Source organism: Empidonax traillii, unplaced genomic scaffold (genome assembly GCF_003031625.1).
Source record: "Empidonax traillii isolate 1590-97213 ecotype Southwest subspecies unplaced genomic scaffold, ASM303162v1 scaffold227:size730986, whole genome shotgun sequence".
Lineage (NCBI taxonomy): Eukaryota > Metazoa > Chordata > Aves > Passeriformes > Tyrannidae > Empidonax > Empidonax traillii.
In genome coordinates, this window is record NW_020955420.1 from 641,843 (window position 1) to 667,399 (window position 25,557).

A 25,557-nucleotide genomic window follows, 5' to 3' on the forward strand; every position below is an offset into this window, starting at 1 on the left:
TTTGATTGGTGCCACTGTCGGAGAGAAGCACCCTTTCCAAGAGCACAGCAGAGCCCAGCTGGATTTTCAGATCAGTGCTTGGCAGATACTTAATGATGCAAGCAGTCTTTCAGCAGTAAACCAGTGTTAAAGCACAGTGACACAAGGCAACGTTCTATGGCCTTGGATGAACTGTTATTCCAATATTTGGAAAATTTAAAAATAGCAAGCATTTTACATCATTTTTGGTAAGACTGGTGGGTGGTCTCCTCAGATGACTTCCCTAATTGTTCCAGTATTTGTTTTTCACTGAAAGCTGCCTGTATTTTCAACTAGATAACTTCATTTTCTGATTGAAATTACTTTAAGATTGTCAGTGAACCATATACAGCTTAAGAGATATGCTCCTTAATCACAGAATCAAGAAATTATTACTAATAATATGTTTATAGAAGGCCATTTTAATTATTTTAATAATGGTAAATTGAAGAGCATTAGTTTCCTTATTTGTCTCATAATCCACATGTACACTGCTTTTAAGGTTTTAAAGAAAATACTATTGAAAGCACAATACCATTAAAATTATCAAGTCAAGGCATAATAATTCCATAAAATTGTGGGCATGATTGATTTTTTAATGGGCTGTTCACTTGTTCTCTGACCCCCCTAAGGATTTTTGCTCCTAGCCTCTCATACATAGTAAATTCATTAAATCCAACCTGTTTCCCCAAAGTATTGCATCACTTTAGAGGTATATACTATCAAACAAGTGAACTGTATGCTAAAAAAATTGAGGGGAAAAAAAACCACAGAAAACAAAGTTAAAATAGCAGCCATGATGAGCCAACACTGACAGTAATATTTTACTCTGTCTCCTAGTAAGCATTTTGAGCGATTGTTCAGCTAATTTGCAAGAGTACTCTTCATTAACAGCATGTATCTAACATCATAATTTTACAGGATCAAAAGTAAACTCTCTGCAATCTAACTGCAAAAATATTTAGTCTCTATGGACCAAATCAACATCTGAATTTTTCAGAAACATAAGGAAGCACCTCACACATTTGGTTGCTATTTTATTATCTTTTATTAGTTGTACATGCCACTACCCCAAAGAAGTTGCATTCTCTTATAGACATAACACAAAGGAAAGCAAATACACAGGGAAAGAGAGTAACGGGAAGAGGAAGACCCGTGTTACAGTAATATCAAGCTGTTATGAAGTTCTGGCACATGCATTTTCTGCAGTTTCAGTGAACACTTAATATTGATTTTATAACAAACGAAGAGTGAGATTCTAGGAAAGATTCAAATTGGTTAGCATAACTTGATGGACAGGGATTAGGAATTTGCTCCATGCATTGAGGGCTATACAAATAATTTCATAATTCTACCTTGGAACCCAGCGTGACTATTGCAACCTCTCTTATATCATCACATGGGCAGTCTATACTCTCACCGTTCTTACGGAGAGAGACAGAGAGACACAGAGAGACAAAGAAAGAGAATGAAGAGAGAGAAAATGTTACTAACTCACATGTAAATTCTTTCTTCTTTGATTAAACTAATGCTGCTAAGAAACCCTCCAAGCAGGGCCAGCTGGGGTTCAGCAGGGTGTATGGAGGAAGCAGGGCAGTGCATGTGTGGCCAGCTGTCCTCCTGCCCTCAGCTGGTTGGAGCAACGGAGGCAGCTTTCACAGCTCTGCACCTCTGGCAGGAGTTTATCCACCAAGGGACTGCTCTACCCATACGTAAAGGGAAGCTGGCTGCACAATCACCTTCATATCCAAAGTCACTTATTTCCTTCAATTCCAGTCTTCCCCTTTAGCATTTAATCTGAAAGCACTTTAGTTTTAAAAACAGGAATAAATTTAAGGACTCTGTCTCACTTTTGTTAAAAAAGAGAAAATAAAAACCCATCAGACAAGTAAAAAACATCCAGGCACTGTAATCTAGCCACCCTCTACTGTCAGAATGGATGGAGAAGGACATGAATAAATTTTTACGTCAATTTATGCTAGTATATTTGTTAAAGAGTAAAAAAAATCCCATAATATAATCTAAATGGATGGTCACAAATGATAAAGTTTCTGGAGTTTAACAAGTAAAACTAATGAATGCATGTTCCTAGCCTGCCTTAACTGTAACATAAATCACTCAACCTTAAAAGAACTGAAAGCAAACCATTTTAGGATTAACTGAGGAGACTACACAGGAATTACTGTGGCTTTGCTATCCCACTGAGCTGTTAGTGATGAATCCTTCATTTATAACTTTTGCTCTTACCCGCAGAACACCAAGGTACATAATGGTTAAAGGAATCATGATGACTAACTAGTGATACCTCCTGGACAAAGACAACAAAATTTCCCTCCAGAGTTCCTGCATTAATTCTAAATTTATGGCATGATTTTTAAATAAATACTTCTAATTCATACTTCACTTTCACTGCTAAATGTGTCTGAATCTATTTACCATTTAGCAATCAAATTTTGTAAAGTTTGTTTCCGTACTGAAGTGATGCTACTCAAAGAGGTTATCTCTCCACACACATCCTCAAATACTAGTTAACATATAACCTAAGCTTTCCCGGATTTTGACCAAATTGATCTAAGAGACACCAGAGTCTAGGCCCCAAATATCTAGGATTACAAGAGACAGGATGAAAACTAGACTGGAAATACTGAGAAGAGCATATGACATTTATAATATATAGGGTCTTTTATGTTAAGGAAAGCTGACAAGGATAAATAGAGGTACTCACCACTCATTTTTACAATTAGCAGTTTAATATACATATTATTCCACAAACAGACTGCATAGCACATAAATAGACTGAACTCCAGTGACAAATATACTGGTAAATATAATTTTTAGTTTTTTCCTAAATTTATCAATGAAAAACTAGATATGCAAGACTTTGAAGAAAAATACAAAACATACTTCATTCTATATAAATATTTGTTTTTTGAAAATGTCAATAAAATCAGGTATAGAATATATAGAGACATCATTTCATTTTATTACTTCAGTCTCCTCAGTAAGGAAGGGAGCTCTGGGTCTATAAAAGATGTTTAACGCAGCCAAAGGAGCTGTTGATACTAATGTCCAAAATAAATCCAGCCTTGTCTTGTTATTTAAAGTAGATAAACATATCAACATGTGGGAAATTTCATCAGTGAAAATCGAACTTCAGTTATTTAATTTAAAAAACAAACTCTCTCTATCAAGGTTTAAGCAAATACTGAAGTCTACCTCTCCTGTTCTTGCTTCATTCGTATTCTCTCCTCTTCTGAAGTAAGAGCTTCCTGCACTTTTATTTTACCAGTTTTCTCACTCTTGTCATCTTTGCGATGTTTGCCAAACCTGTTAATAACACACAAAAAAAGAATCTAACTTGTGAAATGAACAAAACTATATTTTCCTTTTCCTATGACAAAGAGAATACTCCAAGAAGGACTGTTTGGAAACCAGGAATGAAAGGACAAAGACCTCAGAATCTCAGTTTTTAATATTTTCAGGCTGCTTCTGTTTTTTTTTGCATAAGTTTTTTGAATTTTATTTTTATTTCACTCCCCTTAAAAGTTTACATAATTCCTCATTAAAGAACAGAACAATTGGAAAAAATAATAATTGGACCACATTCTTCTTTCATGCCAGGACTTTGAGGCTGCTGTTCCTAAATACACAGTCAAACAATGTTTTGCAGCACTATCTCTGCCAAAGAATGCAACTCAGGTTTCACATGAAGCAAGGGCTTCCACATATGGACCTCGAGAGACACGGAGCTGTACGTCTGACAACTGCCCAGAGCTCAGTCCTGCCCTCTGCGCCCCCCCGGCAAGGGCAGTTTCACCACACAGTGGACGCCACTCAAGAATGTAAATTTATTCTTTTTTCAGCAACAAGGTTTTTTAAAACTTTATTGCTCATGACTCTTTTTCCCCAAGGGTATTCCAGTGCCAGGAGGGTGAGGGGAGAGATGGAGCTGGCTGGGCTGTCCCAGACAGATCGGGGTGCTGCCAACCCCGGGTTTGCCCTCTTCACGTATCCTCTCGCCTCTACCGGCTACATTTCAAGTATTTTAGATTTCTTCCATATTTGCACATTCCACTGTTTTCTTTAAACTTTTAGGGAGAGAAGAATTTGGCATTTGAGATACTCAGTTATTATTAGGACAAAATTACACATATTTCTTAAGACACTTCTGACCTATTCTGAAAGAAGTGACTTTTGTACAGAGGGAACCAAACAAACACTTAAATATAACCTTTAAATAGATCTAAATCTTAGATGAAAAATTTTTATTGAAGGTAGAAGGGCTAACACGTTTCTATTAAACAATATTTTATTATATATAAACCAATTAACTGAGGCATCATTTATCACACCAAAAGCAGCAAGAATTTTACTTTTTTTAAACCAAATGCTCATCTGAGAGCTGACTGGCACTGTGGCACTTTCCACTCAGGTTCACATCAATAGTGAAATAAAATCACCGACACATTCAATGAAACATGTCCAGCAACAGCGCAGACAGGACATCCCAAATGCTCACAAACACGGAAATAAACCACAGAGTTCTTAAAACTTTCTTCTGACCTGTTAATGTAACCTCTTTAAAACATTTAGAATCCACCAGGCATTCATAATATAATATTTTCCCATTTGTTCCTTTTTGATTCTAGTACAAAACTGTGTGGGTTGAAGACACCCCACACAGCAATCCTGCAGAACAATTAACTTCTGGCCACTCAGTCGAGAGACAATATTTATACTGGGTAATCATGTTTATGGCTCTTAGGGCAGCTCTTTAAAAACACAACAACACAAAAATAAAGTATAGGAGCACACACACAAACTTTAAAGTAATTCAGGCACCTGAAAACTAAAACTGTTCATTAATAACCACTTGAAAAGGGATAGGCAGAGGACATGATATGGTTAAGAAATACAAAACAGGACATCTGATTTCATAATCTCTTATACGTAAAACTGACATATTTAAATTCAGTCATTCAAAACACCAACGTGTATCTTTTAAAACATCCACTTGTCTATTAGAGAGTAGTCAAAACCATTGTACAAAACATTTACATATATGACACAAGAGATTCAAATCAAGTTCTGGATGTTGTACACCAGACAAAAGAGAATGGTTAATTTAAAATAGCCCTAAAACCTCTAGCCAAGAGAGGAGTTTTGGCATAAAAACGGTAGAACTGAGCCATTTCACCCTGGTAGACAGAGAGTGCCGGAGGTGGCAGCATGGGTCTGACTGACAGAACACAAAGTGCTAAGAAGAGACAAGCAACATATGTGGGACTGTAGTACAGCATCTCTGAGATGCCCACATTGGCTTCTGTCTCCTGTCCTTCCTCAACCCATTCAAAATGTTGGGCAAAGCAACTGAATCAAAATTTGGCATACCCAGTTTATTTTTGGAAAATCACTGGTGGTTTCAGAAAAAAGGGGGAGGGGGGAGAGAAATTGCATTAGCTAGTGGCCATTAGGTTTTGGCAGCAAAACAGAATTTCTGCCACCATAAATCAATTCATTGCAAGTATGAACAGATATATACTGAAATCAATATCTTATTAGAAAAATAAAGTACACAGGAAATTTCTAATAATCCTTGTAAGCAATCTAGTAAATGTATGGTCAGGTTTCACGACTGTGGGAAGAGCATTTCTAACATTAACAGGAAATCCAAAACTAGCAAAATTCAATGGTTTGAGTTTCCAGATCCAACTACCCAAGTCCAGAGCACACTGCACTCATGCTGCATTACCACAGCAGCAGAGGTAGGTACCACACATGCAGCACTCAGAGCAGCACGAGGGTTCAGTTTGCTTTGACTCATGAGCAAGCTGTGGCAACAACCCTTCTTCTCTTTCAGGGTTTTCTTTCTGGGAAAGAATGTTTCTTCAGCCCTCGAGGACCATTCTGATAAAGTCTCTGGAAGACACCTCTGGTCTTTCCCAGGCATTTCAAAGCGTGGCCACATTGTTCCCACTCTGACCGGAGACTTTCCAGTGCTCATTTCCAACAAGCTCTGTGGTCATCTCAGCCCGGCAGAGTATGAACCACGGTGGTCTTGTAAAGTTGCCTTCTCTGGACTTTGTCACCCACAGAAGTGATATATCTGCCATAATCACCACTGCCTGTAACAAGTTCAGTAACATTAACTGCACTGTCCCTACACTCGAGCCCAGAATAACAAATGTCATCCTCCCCCTCCCGATTGTGGCTTTAGATTTTTAGCAGAATTGTTAGTTGCGGATTAACAACCTAGAAGTATCACTAAGATGCTGAGATAGCATCTCAAGAAGATGCTGAGAGAGCCACCAAGCACTTGAGAAAGGTGTTGAAAAGAACTGTGATGGAGATACATTTGTACACACTCCCCACCTCCTTTATTTCTGTAGGAGCAGTCAACACTCCCCACTCCAAATATCATTTAAAGTCTTTGGCAAGATTACTCTTGCTAGCAAATAAGTGTGTTTGTTATTTACTTCTATTAAAAGTGTTTGCTCCACGAAGTGTGATTTATAGTCATAATGAAACCCACAGCCCAAATCAGCATCCTCTCCACCAAATTTATAACAGACATTTATAAATTATTTAACAGTCGTATTCAAGCTAAGTTTAACTACAGAAAAGCATCATCCAGCAATGCTAAGGCACACCATTAAAGCCAGCTGTTAACACTCCATCAACAGTACTGTGGCGTGACTTCACTGGTGACAAGCTATTCACAACCACCAGTCCTAATTTCCTCAGGTGGATGTTTCCTACACTGATTCATGAATATTAAGCAAAACAGGACACTTAGAAATAACACTATTCAGACCACTGAAGTTCAAGAAGCCTATGCAATAGCCCTTCAAAACATCAGAGGCACATTCCACAGCTACTATGTATTGTCTTCACAGCCAGTGGTAAAGCCCTTTTTGCTGCTGTCCAGCAGCCCTTGTTCAGTTGTGCGAGGCAAAAGAAGCAAAGTATAGGTCAGGTTCCCAGAATTACTCCCAGTATTTAAAACACACCAGATTGAATGCACTGGCCAAACAAAAAGAACTGGCTTACCTACGTAAAAGTTTCACCTTCTTACAGGTATAACTGGCATTGTCCCTGCCTTGCCCCATGAACATTAATGTGTGTGACACCTTCTCTGCAATCCACCAGGCTTTGTGTCATTGTGAATCTTACCTCTTTTACTGCTCAGGTACTCAAAAGGAAGGAAAGATGGAATTAGTACTTATGTCCCATACATGACCCATGGCAACTTTGGAACTTTACTGCTTCCAATATTATTTCTTTCTTAATCCATACATTGAATGGCCTGGCACACCTGCACAGTAAGTTCCCCCACTGAAGCGACTGCTCACTTACTGATAACAACCTAAGGCTGTGACTCCCAAAGTGCAATCATTAATGATATCTCCCTTGTAAAATAGCAATCACCATCCATTTGTTCTATGCCAGAGAAATTCTAGACTTTTGGAAGGCCTGGAGGATACAGCCAAGTGCTGTGATCCCAGCCCTTGTTTCTCCCTCCCCAGACGCAGGAGCTGTTCTCTGCTGCATGCAGCTGGTTAGCAGTGCCTGAAGCACCTGGTGATTGTCAGGCACTTGTCTGAACCTGAGATGGTCTCATTCTCAGCGCTGTGAGGCTGGCTGCTGGGATACTTGTTGCAGTTCTTACAAATGCAAATGAAATGACAACTTTCCTTCTGATGCAGACATGAAAACTCCACCATTCAGCATCTGTGCACAGCAATGTTCCTTGCATTAGTGAAAAGGAGGACAGTGCTTAAAAACAAAGGTAAAAACTACTGCTAGAATTAAAAACCAAAACCACGCAGAAAAGGAGCATCTGTGGCACTGATGTTCTGACAGTCCTGAGAATCTAATTCTAAGCTCTTGTCACATGCTAAGTTCAGTGCCAACAATTTGACTGAGAGCTATAAAAGCCATACCTAAATCAGCGCACAAGATACCAATCCACAGACACAAGCTACTACATGATGAGCAACAAAATTACCTACACTACTGCCTCACAAAGTTGTCATATTCATGATGAAAACAGTTCTGTTGCTAAAGCTTGAGCTGCACCAGCTACTGCAGAGCACCTGCAGCCACAGCAGCACAACACTGACCTGAGGCCACCACTTCCTTCCATCTCAATTCTGAGAGGGTAAGCACAGAATATTATTACTGAGGGTGGAAAATAAAGGGAAGAAAAAAAGAAAGTGCACATTTTCCTCCAAACCCCACATAATAAAAAAATTACCACTCTGTTCACAAACATACCCTCTCATAGACATAGCTTAATACTTCTTGGAGGACACAAAGTGAATGGTTATAGAATCTCTTTATAATAGCAACAACATCTACCTCACGTAACAGCTAGTTTATTCAATCGCTCTCTTATTTAAACCCTGTTATTAAATGTACAGCTAAAAAGTAGTTTAATTTTATTTTGTAACTGCACAAGCAAAGGCTTTAAGAAATAAACTTCAATGACTAATTGAAATACAGGTTGTAAATTAAAAATACCCTGTCTGTCCAAGACTGTGAGAAATTGATGAAAGAGAGAAGCTGAAATCTTGTTCACTCTAATTGCCAAGATACTCCAGGGTTCTACTTAATTCATAGTTTCTTAATTCTCCTTTTACATTAAGGGCTAGAGAAAGTTTCAAGGTAAGTGTAAATGCTCAAAGTCATATTCCCAGATCCACAGAGTTAATCCTCAAATTCAGCCAACAATAGCAATCACAGCTGAGTGAAGAAACTAAAAATTGTAAGAGGACTCTTTTTTAAAAGCATGATCTCCAGAATATAACAGCCAAGTCACATAAGAGGAAAAGACCATCCTCAGACCTGTGATGCTAGTTTGTCACATTATTATTAAAAAAAAAAGACAAGAACGCAGACCTATATGCCGTAAGCTTGACTCCCAAATACTAAATCCCATGAACTCTGGATAATCTAATCAAACTTAAATGCATACCCAAACCTCTCTGTCAGTCCCTAGTTGGCTCACTTTCAGGCTTACTTACTTGAATGACTGTCACCAACTACGAGGTGACCTAATCCAAAGCCTATCACATGGAACAGAGAGGCACTGACTAGGAATTGCCTTCAGTGGCTTTGGGCCAGTGCATTAGAGCAACTAAAAAGAGAAGACAGAATATTTAAAGAACATGCTCAAACTATGATATGATGTCATGTATATAAAAAAATGTGAAATGTATATAAAATAGATATAAAGAACACGTAAATGATTTTGCAAAAATAGACATAAATGCAGACAGAACAAGTGAAGAAAGGAGGATGTATGAGTGGTAGCAACAGAAATTTCACATATACAAGGTGTCTCAAAAATAGATTCATTTTAAAGGAATACACATCAGCATCCTTGATATAAGAAAAATAATATACACATAATCTGCTAAATGGATTGTACTCTGATGCGATACTGATGAGATCATTGTCATCTGGCAAATCATCCACATATTTCATTAGAATAAAGAGCTATGGAAGAAACATGCATTAGTTGATTAATGAAAAAAAAAAACCAACACAAAAATTGATTGAGACAGAAGCTCAGTAGCATTATGTTCCTTAATATAAAAAAGACCATCATTAAAAATTAACTAATGGTAAGTGTCTTGAGATATTCTGTCAGTGTTTTCTGTCTTCAAGGCATGCTCTTCTCGCAGTAGCAAACTATTCACACGTGCACAGACTCACATAACCTAACCCTACCCAAAGGATTTTGCAATGATTTCTGCAATCTCTTTCACCCTGCTGTATCAGCAAAATCATGAGGTTTATATTGCAAAATATTATTGTGACACACAAAAACATTCTGTCACTAAAAAAAAAAAAATAATAAGCATAAACAAGGACTTAGCATAGCACACAAACAAAAATCACCCTGTGTAGTGATGATTTCAGAGTTTACAAGCCTTCCTTTCCAAGCAAAATTGTGCAAGTGCTATTTTTAAAAATATGCTTGTAAGTGCAAATATTTACATATTTGCAATGGATTTCTTGAAATAGCCAGTTATCACATGTAATCAAATTAGTAGATCCTATTCTACTAGCTAGGAGGGAGCAGAGTGACTGCCAAGTGACTCAGCAGCAGCAGTGTCCTGAGATGACACAGAAGCACTGATGTACAGCCATCTTGATGTAGGAGCTTGTGGGCATAATTAAAACAGACATTTATAACTTCATTTTCTGTGGGTTTCTTCACCTATACTAAAACTGATAAAGCAGCAATCTTTCTCATGCAACATTCAGCAGAAGATCCCTGCCCAGAAGGGTTCCTGGGGAACTCTGCTGTCACAAACCAAGAAAAGCACACTACAAAAGGCCATAGGTAACTCATGAAAAGGAAGAACGCCCTGAAAAGGTACACTTGTACCTCTTCAGAGCATAAATTGTCTTCAAGCTCAGCCACAAACATAGAAATTCAAATCAGGAGAACCGAAGTGGCTATCACTGCAAATTATCAGTCCTCTTTAGTGGCCACTTTGGGCCTGAGTACTGTAAAGCACATGACGGTCTGTGTTATATTCAGATATTTTCTCCCAACAGCCTCTGTATCACCTTCCAAACACCAAAAAACATTTTACAGCATCGTTCATTTGGGGATTCTAGTTCATCTCACCAAACTAAGTCTATCAAAAACAACAGCCAGGACGGCACATACATCGGAACACTTCATGTACAACATCACCGGTGATTCCCACATCAACTTCCTGGAACGAAGTGGAAATAACATATGCGATCAGTAACTGTTTCCAGCCAGTGAAGCTTAATCTGCCTGTCTTCATGAGTCAGTATCCCAACTTCATACAAAATGGGTATGATGCCAAACCAAGAGACATGTCATGAGGTTTCATTCAATTATTTTCATAAACAGTTTTGATAACATTTCCTGAAAGGCATGACACAACAGGCAGAATATTATTCACACCAAGTCGCTCTCTTTTCACAACTTAAGCATTTGTAATATTTACTTCCAGCATAAAATGGTGGAACTTTTAAAAACAGATTTCTTTTACCAAAAGACCATCTGTTTGCAAATTTCTAAACAGAAGATAATCTTCTTGCATTGCTACTCATTATTACCTAAAGCTAGTTGGAGCCATGGACAGTTCTAGTAAATAAATAAATAAACAAATAAATCACAAAAATTAAGAAAACCATTAACAACTAATTCAAACTACTGTGGTTTAAAAGCAGGATGAGAAGGTCAAAGGAAGTGGGGATAGTTTTACAGTGATAATACTGGAAAAACAGCAGCAATACAGCAAACAGACAGGAGAGTCTTCTGGTTTATGTCCAAATCTACTCAATAAGAAATACCACAATACATTAAAAGTCACCATAAATATCTCATTTTCACAGTGGTCAGCCAAAACCTGTTAAACTGTGGATTGTGGCATCCCTGAAAGAATCAGGAGTAAAAAAAGAAAGCTTCTGCTTAGGCACAAGTTTGTTAACAATCAGCAGTGATGGGAGCAACCACGGAAGCAGTACATGACATTTTAATGGACATTTCATAATACTCTAAGCATTTTAAAATTTGTGAACAAAATTCTTTAATTTTGTGTATGTATCCAAAAAAGACCGTAGTTATTTACTTGCTCAAAGCTTAAATTTGATACACTAAGCCTGTGCTATTTGTCATTGACCACAGTAGCACATACATGTGACACGGCCAAGCTAATCCAGTCTTTATATATATATATATATATATATATATATGTGTGTGTGTATATATATATACATAAAATCTTAATGGGCAACATATCCTTACATTACTGTGATTTTAATGATCCTGTCCCACCTCTCAGACAGAATGTGCCCATCATTAGTGCAGTGCACTGTTCTAAAATGCAGTATTAGGTAGTAAGATGTTAAACTGTAATCAAAAAACTATAAATATGAACTGGAAAAAAATAAAGCCTCGCTTACAAAGTAAAGAGCAAGCTCCTGAGAAAGTTTGAGTGAAGGCCTGCAGTATGCTAACTTGTCTTTCACACACTGCACCCACAAAAGCTGACATACAACTCTCTACTTTGCAATACATAATATCATAGATAGAGATTAAAAAAAATTCACAAATTTAAGGCATCAGCAGCAGTCACTATTAATAGCTGTCTGACAATGTAAAGTACAATGTAGTCCTTCTTCTATAACATAAGTAATTTCTCTGAGTCAAAGCAAAATGATACATCCCAGTGCACTGGGTGCCATGTCCAGCCCATCGTCTCTCACTCACACTGTGCCAAACAGGTGACATCACCTTATATCCCAGCACTCTCCCCCTGACAACTGTTGCCTTGTAACCACACAGCAAGGCAGGCACACTTCTGTTGTTGCATTTGTCACACTCCACAGAGGACTTTAAAAATTGTGGACCAATTTAGGTACGAACAATACTACATCGTCTTCCTCTAATAACCAGTGTCCACTAAGAATGCTTAGAGAGAGCGTTTAAACCATGGCTACTCTTCAGCACATTCTCTTCTCAACTGTACTTCTAATTCCTGCTTTGTTCATTTTAATGCATTATTGTTTCCAAATACAATGCTTTAAAATTGCAAATTATGTCTGGCTCAAGGGCTGATTATGAGAAATCCTAGCACTTCTGCCTCTGCGTGAATAACTCTGATAATAATGAGTGATTGATTGAGCTCCAAGAAGTCCAAATGATGAGAAGGGTCAATTTGAACATTTTTATTAGCTTCTTTTGTTAAATCTAACACTTTGCCAGGACAGAGACAAATACTGCATCTGGTTACCATGATTTTTTCCAGTCCTACATAAGTACAATTTAGAAAATAGGTACTGTTCTAAAGGCAGACCTTATAAGAAATACTAATGAAACATAAAAATCCACCCATTTTACTGGCCGTCAAGAGATGGCCAAAGTAAAAGAAAATAAAAAGGAAAACTTGCAAGGGAAATTTGCTTCAACACTTTCCTGGCAGAAAAGGGAAAAAAATCTCTCAGTAATACAAAGACTCATCATAACTCGATTTTACAACCAAAATGTTCACTTGATATATGTAAGGTATGGCCTGCCTTAAGTAAACATGAGCTACAACATGAAAATCACTAAAAATGCTTGCTAAGCACATGCAACAGCAGAGAAACGAGGACAGAAATGTAATACACAAGCTAGTTAGACCAGGAAATTGCAGTAACATTATTCCAACAACTTAAGTCTTGCAGTCTTGCAAATACTCTGTATAAAATCAGCAAAACTTAACATAGACATATAAAACATTAAACAAACTAGTTGCAGTTTATCCGGAAGCTTCCAAAGATTAAAATTTCCCTACAGGTCTCATTACTTAGAAATGTTAATAAGCCAGTCAGCACTTTTTCTGTCAATTACTAAAAATCTTTGTTGATACACATCTCCTAGAAAATAACCTCTGTAGGGTAAATTAAGCAGTAGGTGGTGTATCTATATTTTTAGCCTCATTCACATATTTACAACTATAGGAGATAGGAAAACCCCAATTTCCAGCCGGAGACAACAGTCAACAATGTAAGATCAGTAGGACAAGTTTAACCAAAATATCCCTAGAGCCAGACAAGTGTGCAGCTGTCATTCTCTTCTCAGAGGATGCCTACAATGCCAAAAAACAAGTCCCCTCGCTGAGCCACAGCACCCCAGTGCTGATGGCTGTAGGCTACAGTTTAGGGTCTCCTGTTTCGTTCTGGGTTCCACAGTGCCACACAAGTCTCCTTGTGGATAAAAAAATAAATAATACTAACAGGACACTTTTACAAGTCCTTTAGAGCACAGTTAATTTAATGTCCTTGAGGTTTGAGTTCAAGGCCAGGTTGGATGGGGCTTTGAGCAATGTTGTCTAGTGGAAGGTATCTCTGCCCATGACATGGGGGTTGTAACTAGATCATCTTTAAGTTCCAACTCAAACCATTCTCTGATGCTGTGAATATACATTATAATAAAAAGTAGAGAGAAAAATAACAGGCACATTAATTTGAAAGTTTGCTGCAAAGATAGGGCTAAGGCACAGGACAGCCTGAATCAAGGCTCTGGTTAGTAAGCATTAACATGCCGCTGCTGGCTTCATATACCTCTGTCTGTTCTGTCAGCTGATACTTTGCCCTGCAGCATGAAAATTTAGTTTACGTATGCAGTATCTTCTGGGTGGAAAATGAAGAGCAAGACTTTGCACTGCAGCAGCACCACTGGAACAAACCACCTCTGGAGTAGATGCAATAAGACTCAGGTGGATCATTGCTGGGAAGGAAGTCTGCCAGCAAGTCCCCACAGCAGATGGTGTCAGAGCTTGCCCAGAGCTACCTGGAGCCCTGGAGATGCCTGGCATCCTGTAGCTGCCAGTACTCAGAGCCTGAGCTGTCTTCATGGTAACTGCAGTTGAAATAACTATATCAATTGTGATTTACACTAGTGATTATTTAGGGTCAAGCTGAGAGCAGAGATTTTTTCATATTGAAAAGATGTATAAAGCAGGACTTGCTTGCTTGCTTAGGACTAATTACTAATTAAGAGATGTCTGGTGGTGAGTTAGTGGTTTTGCTTTTTTTTTTGTTCCAGTTACCATATAAATAAGCTCTAGCAGAGAATAGAATATCTCAGACCTGGGCAAGTCCCATACACACTGACATTTTTGTTCTGATTTGTACCTGCTCAGGTACTGTAAGAAACAAGTGACTAAGTCCGCATTTATTTAGAAACCCAGATAGATGATGTTTAAAACAAATCCAATCTTGATATCAAAGATATCCAGTTTCTGAGATGCTTTTCTCCGAATGAGATCACCTCTGTGCACACCCAGTGCTGCACACAGTATACTGCAATTATCACTGGCATCTCACTATTTATTTTGAATATATAGCCTAAAATAAATCTTAAAAAAACATAACAATGAAAATGGCACCTAGTCTTCCCATTCCATTTACCTTAAATAAGCAGTTTTCCTCCTTTGGGGTTATAAAAGGCAAACAGAATTAGCAAAGTATTTGGAGCTCCACAGATGATATCGGGACTTCTAGCAATTACAGATTATAATATTGTTGGTGCCACTACCTGCTCAGCAACATCAGAGGAAAGAAATACTTTAACTGTAACACTACATCTGAAACTCCTGCTTGTGCCAGCATGTTGTACGCTGAATTTCAGGATTTTAGCACTATGGGTTAAAGACAAAGATAGCATCTATAACAACATTGAGAAATATTTAAGATTTATTTGTGGTATGCTGCTGTTGAAATGTGTAATGGGAGTTCAGCTTGCATTCTAAACACTGCTGGCACACCTGGTGTTGAATATGCTAGAGGCACTTGCAATCGGTATAAAAATATACTACTTTCATTATTGTGGTACTCAAAATTGCTGATAAAGTTAAGATTCTAGATGTATTTTTTGTTATTAAATTTTCTTTTTTCAGATCTTTTAGACCTAATCCATAAACTTTGTTACTGATTAGGCATTTTCTTAGCAAGTACTATTTATGATAGCTTAGTATAAAAAAGAAAATTACATACATTTTCAGTCACCCATCCACCATCCATCCACCTTTAAACTAAACACCAGTATCTGGAAGCTGTAGCGTACATTTTTAGTACATTAATATTTTGTATTTCTACAATACAGGAAACATCACAGGACATCAGAACCCCTGAAGATACTGGACTAGGCATTATCCTCTTTTTAAAATAACAAAATAGTTCTTCAAAGTTTTAAGTAACTTGCCAAACTCCACAAGTTTTTTTGTATTGCAACCACAAAAAACATAAGGACTAACTATGCTGATTCCATGGACAAAGCTAGGTCTATGAAGTTAATATGTTGGCTGAACTAGTTATTTCTAACAGAGAATTTCCCTACGAATATCGACATGCTTTCAAAATATAACACAAATCCTTTAAAACAAGATTGATAATAAAAAACTCCTGAAAAAAAGTGTTAACATGTGTAGAAACTATGAATTTATCATCTGCAGAAGCAAACATTTCAAAATTTACTGTTAATCACATCATCAGCTAGACCAAACATACACTGTAAAACTAGTTCTTGAAGTGAATTCATTCCAGCAGGGCCTATTTCACAAGCATCTACAGCCTTTTCTTGCACTTTTGCTTATTGTAAGTTTACACAGAAATAGTAACATTTAATATGCTGTGGAACACTACATTAACTACTGAAATGTTATAGCACATCAAAAACGTCTACTGCTACTTTGCAAACATGCTTACTTGAGTGCCACAAAATACTGACAAAATGAGTCAGATCTACTGTGGTGCACTGCAATCAGGTCTGTGCACTTGAAATGTAAAAGCAGCTCCTTGACACAGAAGTCATTCTACACAATCTCTAAAAGACATTTTTGTATATGACATATACAAATTTTTTTAGTACTTTGGAATTAGGTAAATATACCCAAAATCATCATTAACAGGACAAATTGCCCAGAACAGAATATACATACACCAAGCACAGAGGCACTGTCTCAAGAAATCCCTGACCTCCAGACCACTGAAAGCCTGGAAGACAGACCTGGGAAGAACTGCTTTATAGTCACTCTGTTTTGGTATCCCACCTTAGGGAGCAACTACTGATCACTGTCAGAGTATTGGGGTACAGGAACTTCCCAGATATCAGTCAACTCTGCGCACCCAAATTCTTATGCTCTTACATTAAACTCTAAGGAATCTACCAAACATGAAAGGAATTAAAATTAATCCTTTCTCACCTTCTAAAGGTAAGATAAACTTCCTTCATTTATGACTGGTTGAACAACAAATGCCTGAGTTTTTACTTGATATCCATACTTTTGGATGAAAATGAAAAGTATCAGAATTAATACAACACAAATTTTATGTATTTAATTAAAAAACAGGTGACATTTTCTGGTGTAGCATGAAAGAGTGGAAAGGAAAGATTTCTGTCAATTGTTTCTCAGTTCCACAGAAAATAATAACCTTTTCTAGCTCAGTGGATCATATCAGACACTATTTGGTACCATATCAGCCAATCAAGCTTAGTATCCTAAGAGTTGCCAGTCCAAGACAACTTGGACTGAGATGCTTGGAAACACAATAAAAATAACCTCTTTATAGAAAACTTCTTCCTTCACACTAACCATGCCATGAGCTGCTCACAGTCACTAATGCTACTACAGCTGCATTACTTCCTATACTCTTGGGGTCCTGTGAGGGCAGCAGGTCCTTGTGGGTAATCACCTATCACAAAAGTCCTTTAAAATTTAAACTTTTTGGATGACAATCTTATTGTACATACACATGCTCTTGCTTTATGAGAAGGTTAAGTACATGTGGATTGATTCATATTTTTTGTACCAGCAGTTATTCAGTGTATCTGATTTTTCACCAGGAGAGTGGTTAAGCACTGGAACAGGCTGCTGAGAGAGGCTGCCTACTCTCCATCCTTGGAGATATTTGAAATTCAACTGGGCATGACACTCAGCTGATGAAATGTTGAAGCTGGACTGCTGTGAGCAGGAGCTGAACCAAGCAGGGAACCCTTCCTGCCCAAATCACTATAAGAGTGCAGTATTTTCAGTATCTCTTCAGTTCCTCCTAATTCTCTTTTTTCCCTCCGGAAAAAAAGTCATCAACAGATTCAAAGTGGGGGAAATACTACTTGCATACCTCACTGGCACTGTGTTCTTAATATTTCCTTCTCTCTTATTGTTTCTATGAAACTCTTGTTCCTCTTATTTTTCCCTGAAGTAACAACTTAAAAGACTAAATAAGCCCTCTGAATAGCTTATACCTACTATATGCACTAAGTGAAACACAAAGGCATGCCTTATACCCAATACTTTCATACCACATTTAGGGAAATACAGGAACTCACTGCCTATTTCTATGCTGGTATATTCTATTCCAGCAATCATACACTGGTTTATCCCCATCTTGCCATTTTTCACTGAAGTCTTGTATAATTCTGTCTTTAAGGACTATTTCTCTGCACAATAGTAGGGCATATGGACATCTTAACAGGAAGCATCAGCCTGCCAACACACTGCAAATAGAGATCATTGCTCCTGGGAAGTGAAACATGGTCGTAAGTTGGAGCTTTGCCTTTTAGAAAAGGATCAGCTGTCCTGCAGCTGCCAACTTAAGTACCTCGAGAAACTATGACTTCATAGCCTGTGTCACCTTGGCTATAAAACGTATTAAGTTGCATTCATTTGCCTCTAAGACAACATTCCTATTCCTGTTTTTAAACAGGATTTTCAAAGATGACAAGGCTTTAAAAACATAATCTACAGCATCTGTGATGTATACCAACAAACAGGTGCTATCAGTAGTGAATTAAACCTCCTCTGAAGAATCTTTCCAACAGATAATGAAACAAATGTCATTAATTGAGCTTTCCACCTAACAAATACTTCACGTCTCAAGACAGTATTTATTTACAATACTTTGTTATGGACTAGTGCACTGCCTGGTTAGTCTTCAATTATCACATCAGGTGGAGGAAAAAATCCTTTTTCTACATGAGCTTAAACTGAAATTGACTTTAAATCTCTGAACTGTCAACAAATTCTTCCCTGAAAAGGCTGGCTTTGCAGAGATTATAAAGTAGGTGTCATCCTTGACACTTGCGTTCTATATTCATCCAGCCGGCCTGGAAGAGAAGTGTGCAGAGCGTTGGGCAGGATGGTGGAGGGCTCAGCTGTCACCCTGCCTGCCTCCAGCACTTGCTTTGCAGGCAAAGACAGTGCTGAAGGTGTCAAAGGTTCTCTATTTAAAGTCGCTGACAAGCAAAGGAAGAACACTGGGAGAATATGTTAGCAGCCACTATGAACTCATCTCTAGTAACAAGTCATCCTGACGCTTACTTCTGGATGTTGGAAGCAAAAGCCCTGATTCTACTGAAAGTAAAAAAAAAAAAAAAAAAAAAAACCAACAAACCTCTCAGACACTATACCCCCATCAGATTTACAAGTTCAAGATTTACTCTGGGAAAATCCAGTGTTAGGAATATATAGAGCAAAGCCCTGCTTTCTGTCAGAGTGACAAACTAGAAAGCCACATATGATTATGTTAATCTCCCACTTCAAATCTCCCTCGCACAATTGCATACCACTGCTTTCTGTGTTTCATTTAAAAGTCATGGAGTTTACTAACCACTTAATGAAGCTGCATTCCTTAAATCCCTGACAGATTATGTGAACCTTGTTTGGTTTAGAAACATAAATTTGCCATTCCACTGCCCCCTGCCCCAATGACAACTTAGTCAAAAGCTGGTGTTCTTGGGGCTGCAGGCAATGAAACACGTCTCCTCAAAGTTACAGATTCCATCAAGCAGCAGGAAACAGGAAGGCGAAAAAAGTGCAGAGAGTAAGGAAGGAGCATGGTTTGCCTTTCCAAAAAAGACAAGCCATTTCCAGTCAAGCTTATCTCCTTCAGTCCCTTATTTATTTTTAATTGGAAAGAAGAAAGTGAAGAATATGAAAATGCTTTGAAAGACACTTGTAAGAGTCCTGAGTGATTGTCTGCATCAAAGATGACAATTTGCTGCATGGCTGATTTCATGTGAAAGGCTTTTCTGGTGCTGTGTCCCAGTGGCCAGGTGAAACTTTGAAAACAGATCAGGACAAAGTAGCCCAGAGGAACACAGAAAAAGTGTCATCAACAGTATCAAACTTGCAGCCAGGAGTTTGAAAGGATATTCTGCTTAGATCCTGCATCTCGGATTATAGCAGGTTGTGCATTTTCTGGCTGGTGGCAGAAGAGGGGAAGCAGATGTGGACTTAATGATAGTTGTGCCAGGTGGCTTGTAATAGTAGCAAGCAAAAACCAGAGCACAAATGGCCCCAGATTCCATTTACCTGACCATCGACCCAGCTCAGTGTTTCTGATGAACGTCTCAGCACAAGCACCACAAGCTGTCAGCGATGTTCTCATGTGAGCATTAGCAAAACCAGGCACAATACAGTGTGTGCACAACAAGCTTCCAAGTTTGAAATGATACAGCTGACGGGTGTTTAAGCACTAACCTCCTCCTCTGTGTTCTAAGGCTCAGGATTTATGGCATTTTGGTCCATGAGCAGAACACTAAAGAAAAAAAAACCACCAACTTTCAGAGCTCATTCCCATGTCCTCTATTAAGCCCGTACATCAGTAAGTGTCAGTCACCAACACAAGGTCCTATTAGTCTTGCTTCCAAGGAAAATGTCATCATCACTGCTTCTTAAGGTACTGAATGATAGAAATCAGAGCACAGATTTTGTTTTATCAAGTTTGGGGTACTTTCTAGTCCTGCTGATTAGGGTATAATTCAACAGCATTTTACAGAACTTGGATACCTTTTAGTCATGTGCCTGCCTAAAAATCTGAAGATTGTTATTAAATGAAAGAGAAAGAATGCAATTACTATATCAGTGGTGTAACCTTCGTGATTTGCTTTTCTTCTGCTCATAGACATTACAATAAGAAAACTTAAATTAAAACCAGAATAGGCAATACAAGGAAGCCATGAAACAAGCAACAGTAATCTATGTAGGTTATTCTCCCAAATGCCTAGTCAGAGGTCTCAGATGGCTAATATGGTTGAAATGTGTAATTCAGGGCTACAAATAGTATGTTTATAAATCTAGACGTGTCCAGTGCACCTTGGAAGCAGCTGTGTGGGGTTAAAAAAAGCCAACAGTATATCGGATTTCAGCTAAACAAGGTTGCAAACTGAATTATCTATTTCCTCTCAGAACTGGAAGATACAACACTGCAAGGCTCCCAGTAATCATTTTAAATGTAATTAAATCTAATTAGGATTAGAATTTAATGCTAATCTGGGAATATTACATTTGCATTAGCTAGTCAGTGTATTGATTTACCCACCTGTATGCTACAATAGTTAAGATAGGAATTAAAGATCAGTTACTATACTGACTTTACATCTCCATCAATATTACAGGCCAGATCATAAAATACACAACCTCTGATACTAAAAACACCTATGCACAGGATTAATTTTAAGCATATTGTCTTGTTCTGTGAAGTTCAATACACAGTGTTTATGTTCTCCATTGAAAAGTCATGTTTATGTGTGACTCGGGTATTAATTCCTGCAGTAGAAAACGTATTTATTTCATATAACATACTTATCCACAAATGCTTCAAATTACATTACATTTATTTCATAAGCAAGCTCCAAAACCGATGCAGACATTTCTTGCTTAAACTCAAGGTTAAGATACAACGTCATATTCCCCATCTTTTGTTCTCCTTAGCTGTTCCCCACATAAACTTAAACATATCATATGTATTTTCAAAGCTGTTTTTCTCCAACCATATCATGGTTTACTTGTTTCAGTAGTTTTTTATTATCAGGTAGTGAGTGACTGTCCCTTGATATTTTCAGCAAGAGATGACTAGCTACCTTGGCCTCCCTTCTATTCCCTTTCCTGCCTCTGGAAACCCAGAGCTGTTTCTTTCTCCTTGTTATTCTCAACATCTTAATGGTTCATTTTCTTGTAAAGAATGTTATTCCTCAGGCCCATCCTTTCCTGAGACTGACCACTTGCTGGATGTATTTTGTCTATCATAAAACTCATCAATGAGAATCCCTCATTCCCAGTAAGAGTGTGGCTGTCTGCTTTCTTGCAAATAAATTTAATTCCCAAAAACGTGACGTAAACACAGTGATACCACTGTCTTACAGAAACATGGTTCAGGGACGACAACAGAGGAAAACAATATGTAGCTTGAGGAAGCTGGGAAAGATGTGGAGTTATCACTTCCAACTGCCTATAGCCTATTAGTTCACCAGTCTAGTCATCCATCTAGCAACTCTGTCCAAGTTTGTACACTGGGAATAAGAATGAATGAACTACAGGGATCGTAAGTGATCAGCATGACCACAGCAGATGTGTCATTTCATCATCATCCAAAACCTAAGAATATGAACATCTCAAATCTCCCTTTCTTACATCTTGAGGGGATCCACTTTCATAAATGAAAATACTCTGTACATGACAGGGGCAAAAGAAGGGGGAAAAAATGCAGCATATATAATTTTCCTCTCTCAGGAGAGGAATGTTAAAGAATCACACAACATAGAAACCCATTAAATTAATGTGCACCTACCAGAGCTAATTACAGGCACACAGTTTGAAACTGTGAAGCCTCTTTCTTAAGGCAGCACTACAATGACTTATTTCTCTGCTGATTGTTTTTGTCAGGTTGATTTTTGTCAAGAAACAAAACCTCTACTTAAAAATAAGCAAAATCAGACTCGGAAAAGAGTAAACATATTTCATATTGCACTTGGAAAAGCATACAGATTTTCATAAACTTCTGATGTCAAAACATATCCACTCAAGCTTTCTTAGCAGTGAAACAAAAAAAAACTAGCAGAACTTTGTATCAGCTTCCCAAAGCCTATCTGCTCAGCTGGCAGTGGCCATCCAGGCACCCTCAACTACAAGCAAGGGAGAAAAAGGAACTGCACAGCATCCCACAGGCTCCAGGATTTGGCACATCAAAAGGCCAAGACAGGAATGATCCAGCTATTCAGGTAAAACAAATACTCTCAGGTGTAAGCAAAACGCTGCAGCACCTGCATCTCTGCTGATAGACCAGTATTTCTGTTCAACACTTTTCTAGGCTAACTTCTGCCCTATTTTCATCTGTGAAGAGGAAGAGACTTCTCAGCCAAATGACATAATTAAATAATCTATTCTATGGTGAAATGTCAGTTTGAAAAACGAAATACACATATTCTCAGATAGATTTATTTCACAGTGAGAAGGGTGAACTTTCAGTCTGTCCACAGCCCAGTGTCAGCAAAGGTCCTCTGGAAATAACGGGAGTTGTGTGTGTCAGTGCTACACAGTTTTGCAGTTTTCAGTTCTCCACGGTTATGTCAATCTTCTTTACTACGTTTGATATAAGCAGTAAAACAATGGAAGTGTTTAAAAGATTTACTTATGATTTTAACTTGTTATCTGAATCATACAGGAATTTCTTGGAAATGACAACTAGATGCCAAAGGATAAAAGGGTTCTCTAGTGGAAGTTTCCATCTCCCACTACAGTTTAATGAAGATCCCAGTAGCAAATCCTAAGATTTTAACTGAAGGCAAAGAGACTTATTTTTATACATCACATAGGCTCCACTTTATGAGCTGCCAGTTTGCATATAGGCAACAAAAAGCCCTTTGGCTAAATACAGACATTGGAATAAACTGTCAGTTAACAGTAATTTCATCCAGCAAGTGTTTATGCCCATACATCCTAATGAAGAAAGATTATTTTAGGATTAGAGCACTGAAAAGGAAGAAAAAAATTAGAAAAGGAGAAAAGAAAAAGAACGACAAAGAAATTACAATATTGCACAGAACCAAAACATCCAATTATGCTTTGATCCTAGTTTGAATTTTAAATGTTACTGTCATCATTATTTTCTATCACACAACTTCTTTCAGTGATTACTGGATATCTATATGTCAAATGTACAGAAAAACAAAGCATGTTATAGGTAGAAGTAGTAGCTTATCTTGCAGACGTAACAAAACCCATCTCTCAAACATTATTGAGAAACCTGTCAACAAAGCAAATCAAGCACCAAGTGGAAATGAGACATAATGCTTAATTCCCTCAATCAGCATTTTCTTGCTTGCTAGGAACACCTCACTTGGGTGGGCTGACAGGGTGCAAGCTAATTTACAGATTCAGGGGGAGTCAACTGCATCCAGATAGCACTGCTCCCACGTTAATTAAGAGGAGACTGAAAAGTAAAGTTCACTCAGAAATGGTAGTGAGGGAAAAAAATAACTCAAGAGAATGCTGACTGTTATGAAGAGCAAACAACAAAGCAATCATCAGATCTTTGTATCAGTTAAATTACTGTTGTTTCCAGATTAAAGATTTCAGAGGTGTTATATCAAGCATACAGAAACGGTTACTTGTCTGGGCCATGGAGCTGCCCAAGCTTTCTAGATTGCTGCAAACATTTTCTGACTGAACTCACAAGATTGCATTCAAGGTGCCCACTAAGCAACTACTTAGAGCCAATAGAATTTATCGTGTATAATGTGCCTCAATTTTACCTGTCATTTCTGCTGTATAAAAATGGCAGAGTGCAGAAAAGAACCAGTCAACATTTTATATCTCCTACCTTCCACAGTCTCACAGAGCGGGGTGCAATGTTCCACTCCATGAACTACCCTCATAATACGATTCACAGTCACAGAACAATTCTCAAGAACCTATGCAGTTACAGCACAGGTTCAACTAATGTTTTACAGGATAAAGAAAGTAATGGAATGAAAGTTAACTTAAGTTCCCTTTACATGTTTTCAGAGCAGAATCATTAATAAATCTTTAAAACAATAGTGATACCTCATCCTTAAAATTAAATAATGAACAAATTAATATACCAAACAAACACTGCCTTTATATTGGTTGTTTCTTCAAAATATATTTATTCAGTCTAGCTAGCTGAAAGAAAGACTGACTTTCTTGCTCTCTCTCCCCTTCCTGCAAAAGATCAAAGGTGTTTGTCATGCTTCCCCATTTACCCACAACAGCAGGGTGTCCCTCAGCAGTCTGCTCCTTTCAGATCACTTATACTTGCTGAAGAGATGACTCCTTTAAAAAGAACTCAGTGTTTGGTAAAAATCAGCCTTTCACTGACCCATTCTCTATGGGTTCTCAGAGTACACAACCTTATTTAGATCCTGTTTTCCTTTAGAGGAGCATGCTGTTTTTCAATCTCAAACTGATTCATCTCTTTCATATCATGTCTCCATGATACCAACAGTCTTTATAGTAAAGCAAAGAAAAGCATTCATTTATTAACACAGAAGCTTTGGGCACAGTATTTAGGAAGGAAAAAAAACAACCCCAAACCCAAAATGGTTTAACTTATCAAAGAATATGTGCACGACTTAGACATCACCAAAGATTCTCTCCAAAACCAAGTAGTTTCTGACTTAAAACCATCTTTGCCTTTGCCTTTCCTTTGGCCTGCCAGCCATCTCCTTCTCTCCCGTTCTCAGCTGCTTCCTTGTGTGGTGTCCTATGTGACACCACACATAGGCTCAAAAATTGAGAGATGGGCCTATAAACACCATGTATGTACTTGCATAGTAAAATATGGCTTCAGCAAACATTCCCAGTATCCCCATATCACCATTGGTGAAACAACACTCAAATCAGTCCAACAGTTTAATTATCTGGGAAGCATCATCTCCTCAGACGGTAAGATTGATGCTGAAATTGACAACAGGTTAGCAAAGGCATACAGTGCCTTTGGTAAACTCCGTAAAAGAGTGTGGCAAAACAAACACCTGAAGAAAAGTACTAAGATCAGTGTTTACAGAGCCATCGTGCTGTCTACTCTTCTATATGGTTCTGAATCATGGGTCATTTACCGGCACCACTTGCGTCTCTTAGAACGCTTCCATCAGCGCTGCCTCCGTACAATCCTTAACATCCACTGGACTGACTATGTGACCAACACGTCTGTCCTTGAACAGGCAGCAGTCCCAAGCATTGAGGCCATGCTGCTGAG

General features: G+C 38.0%; 1 protein-coding gene across 1 annotated transcript in view; it reads right to left on the minus strand.

The window, feature by feature from the left end:
* PARD3 (par-3 family cell polarity regulator) overlaps positions 1-25,557 on the minus strand; it is a gene marked incomplete at its 5' end in the record, with an annotated part of 195,265 nt that overhangs the window by 112,709 nt on the left and 56,999 nt on the right. Inside the window, one exon of the mRNA XM_027887995.1 lies at positions 3,235-3,345. Coding sequence (XP_027743796.1) covers positions 3,235-3,345 — 111 coding nt within the window. The remainder of the gene's footprint in view (positions 1-3,234; positions 3,346-25,557) is intronic.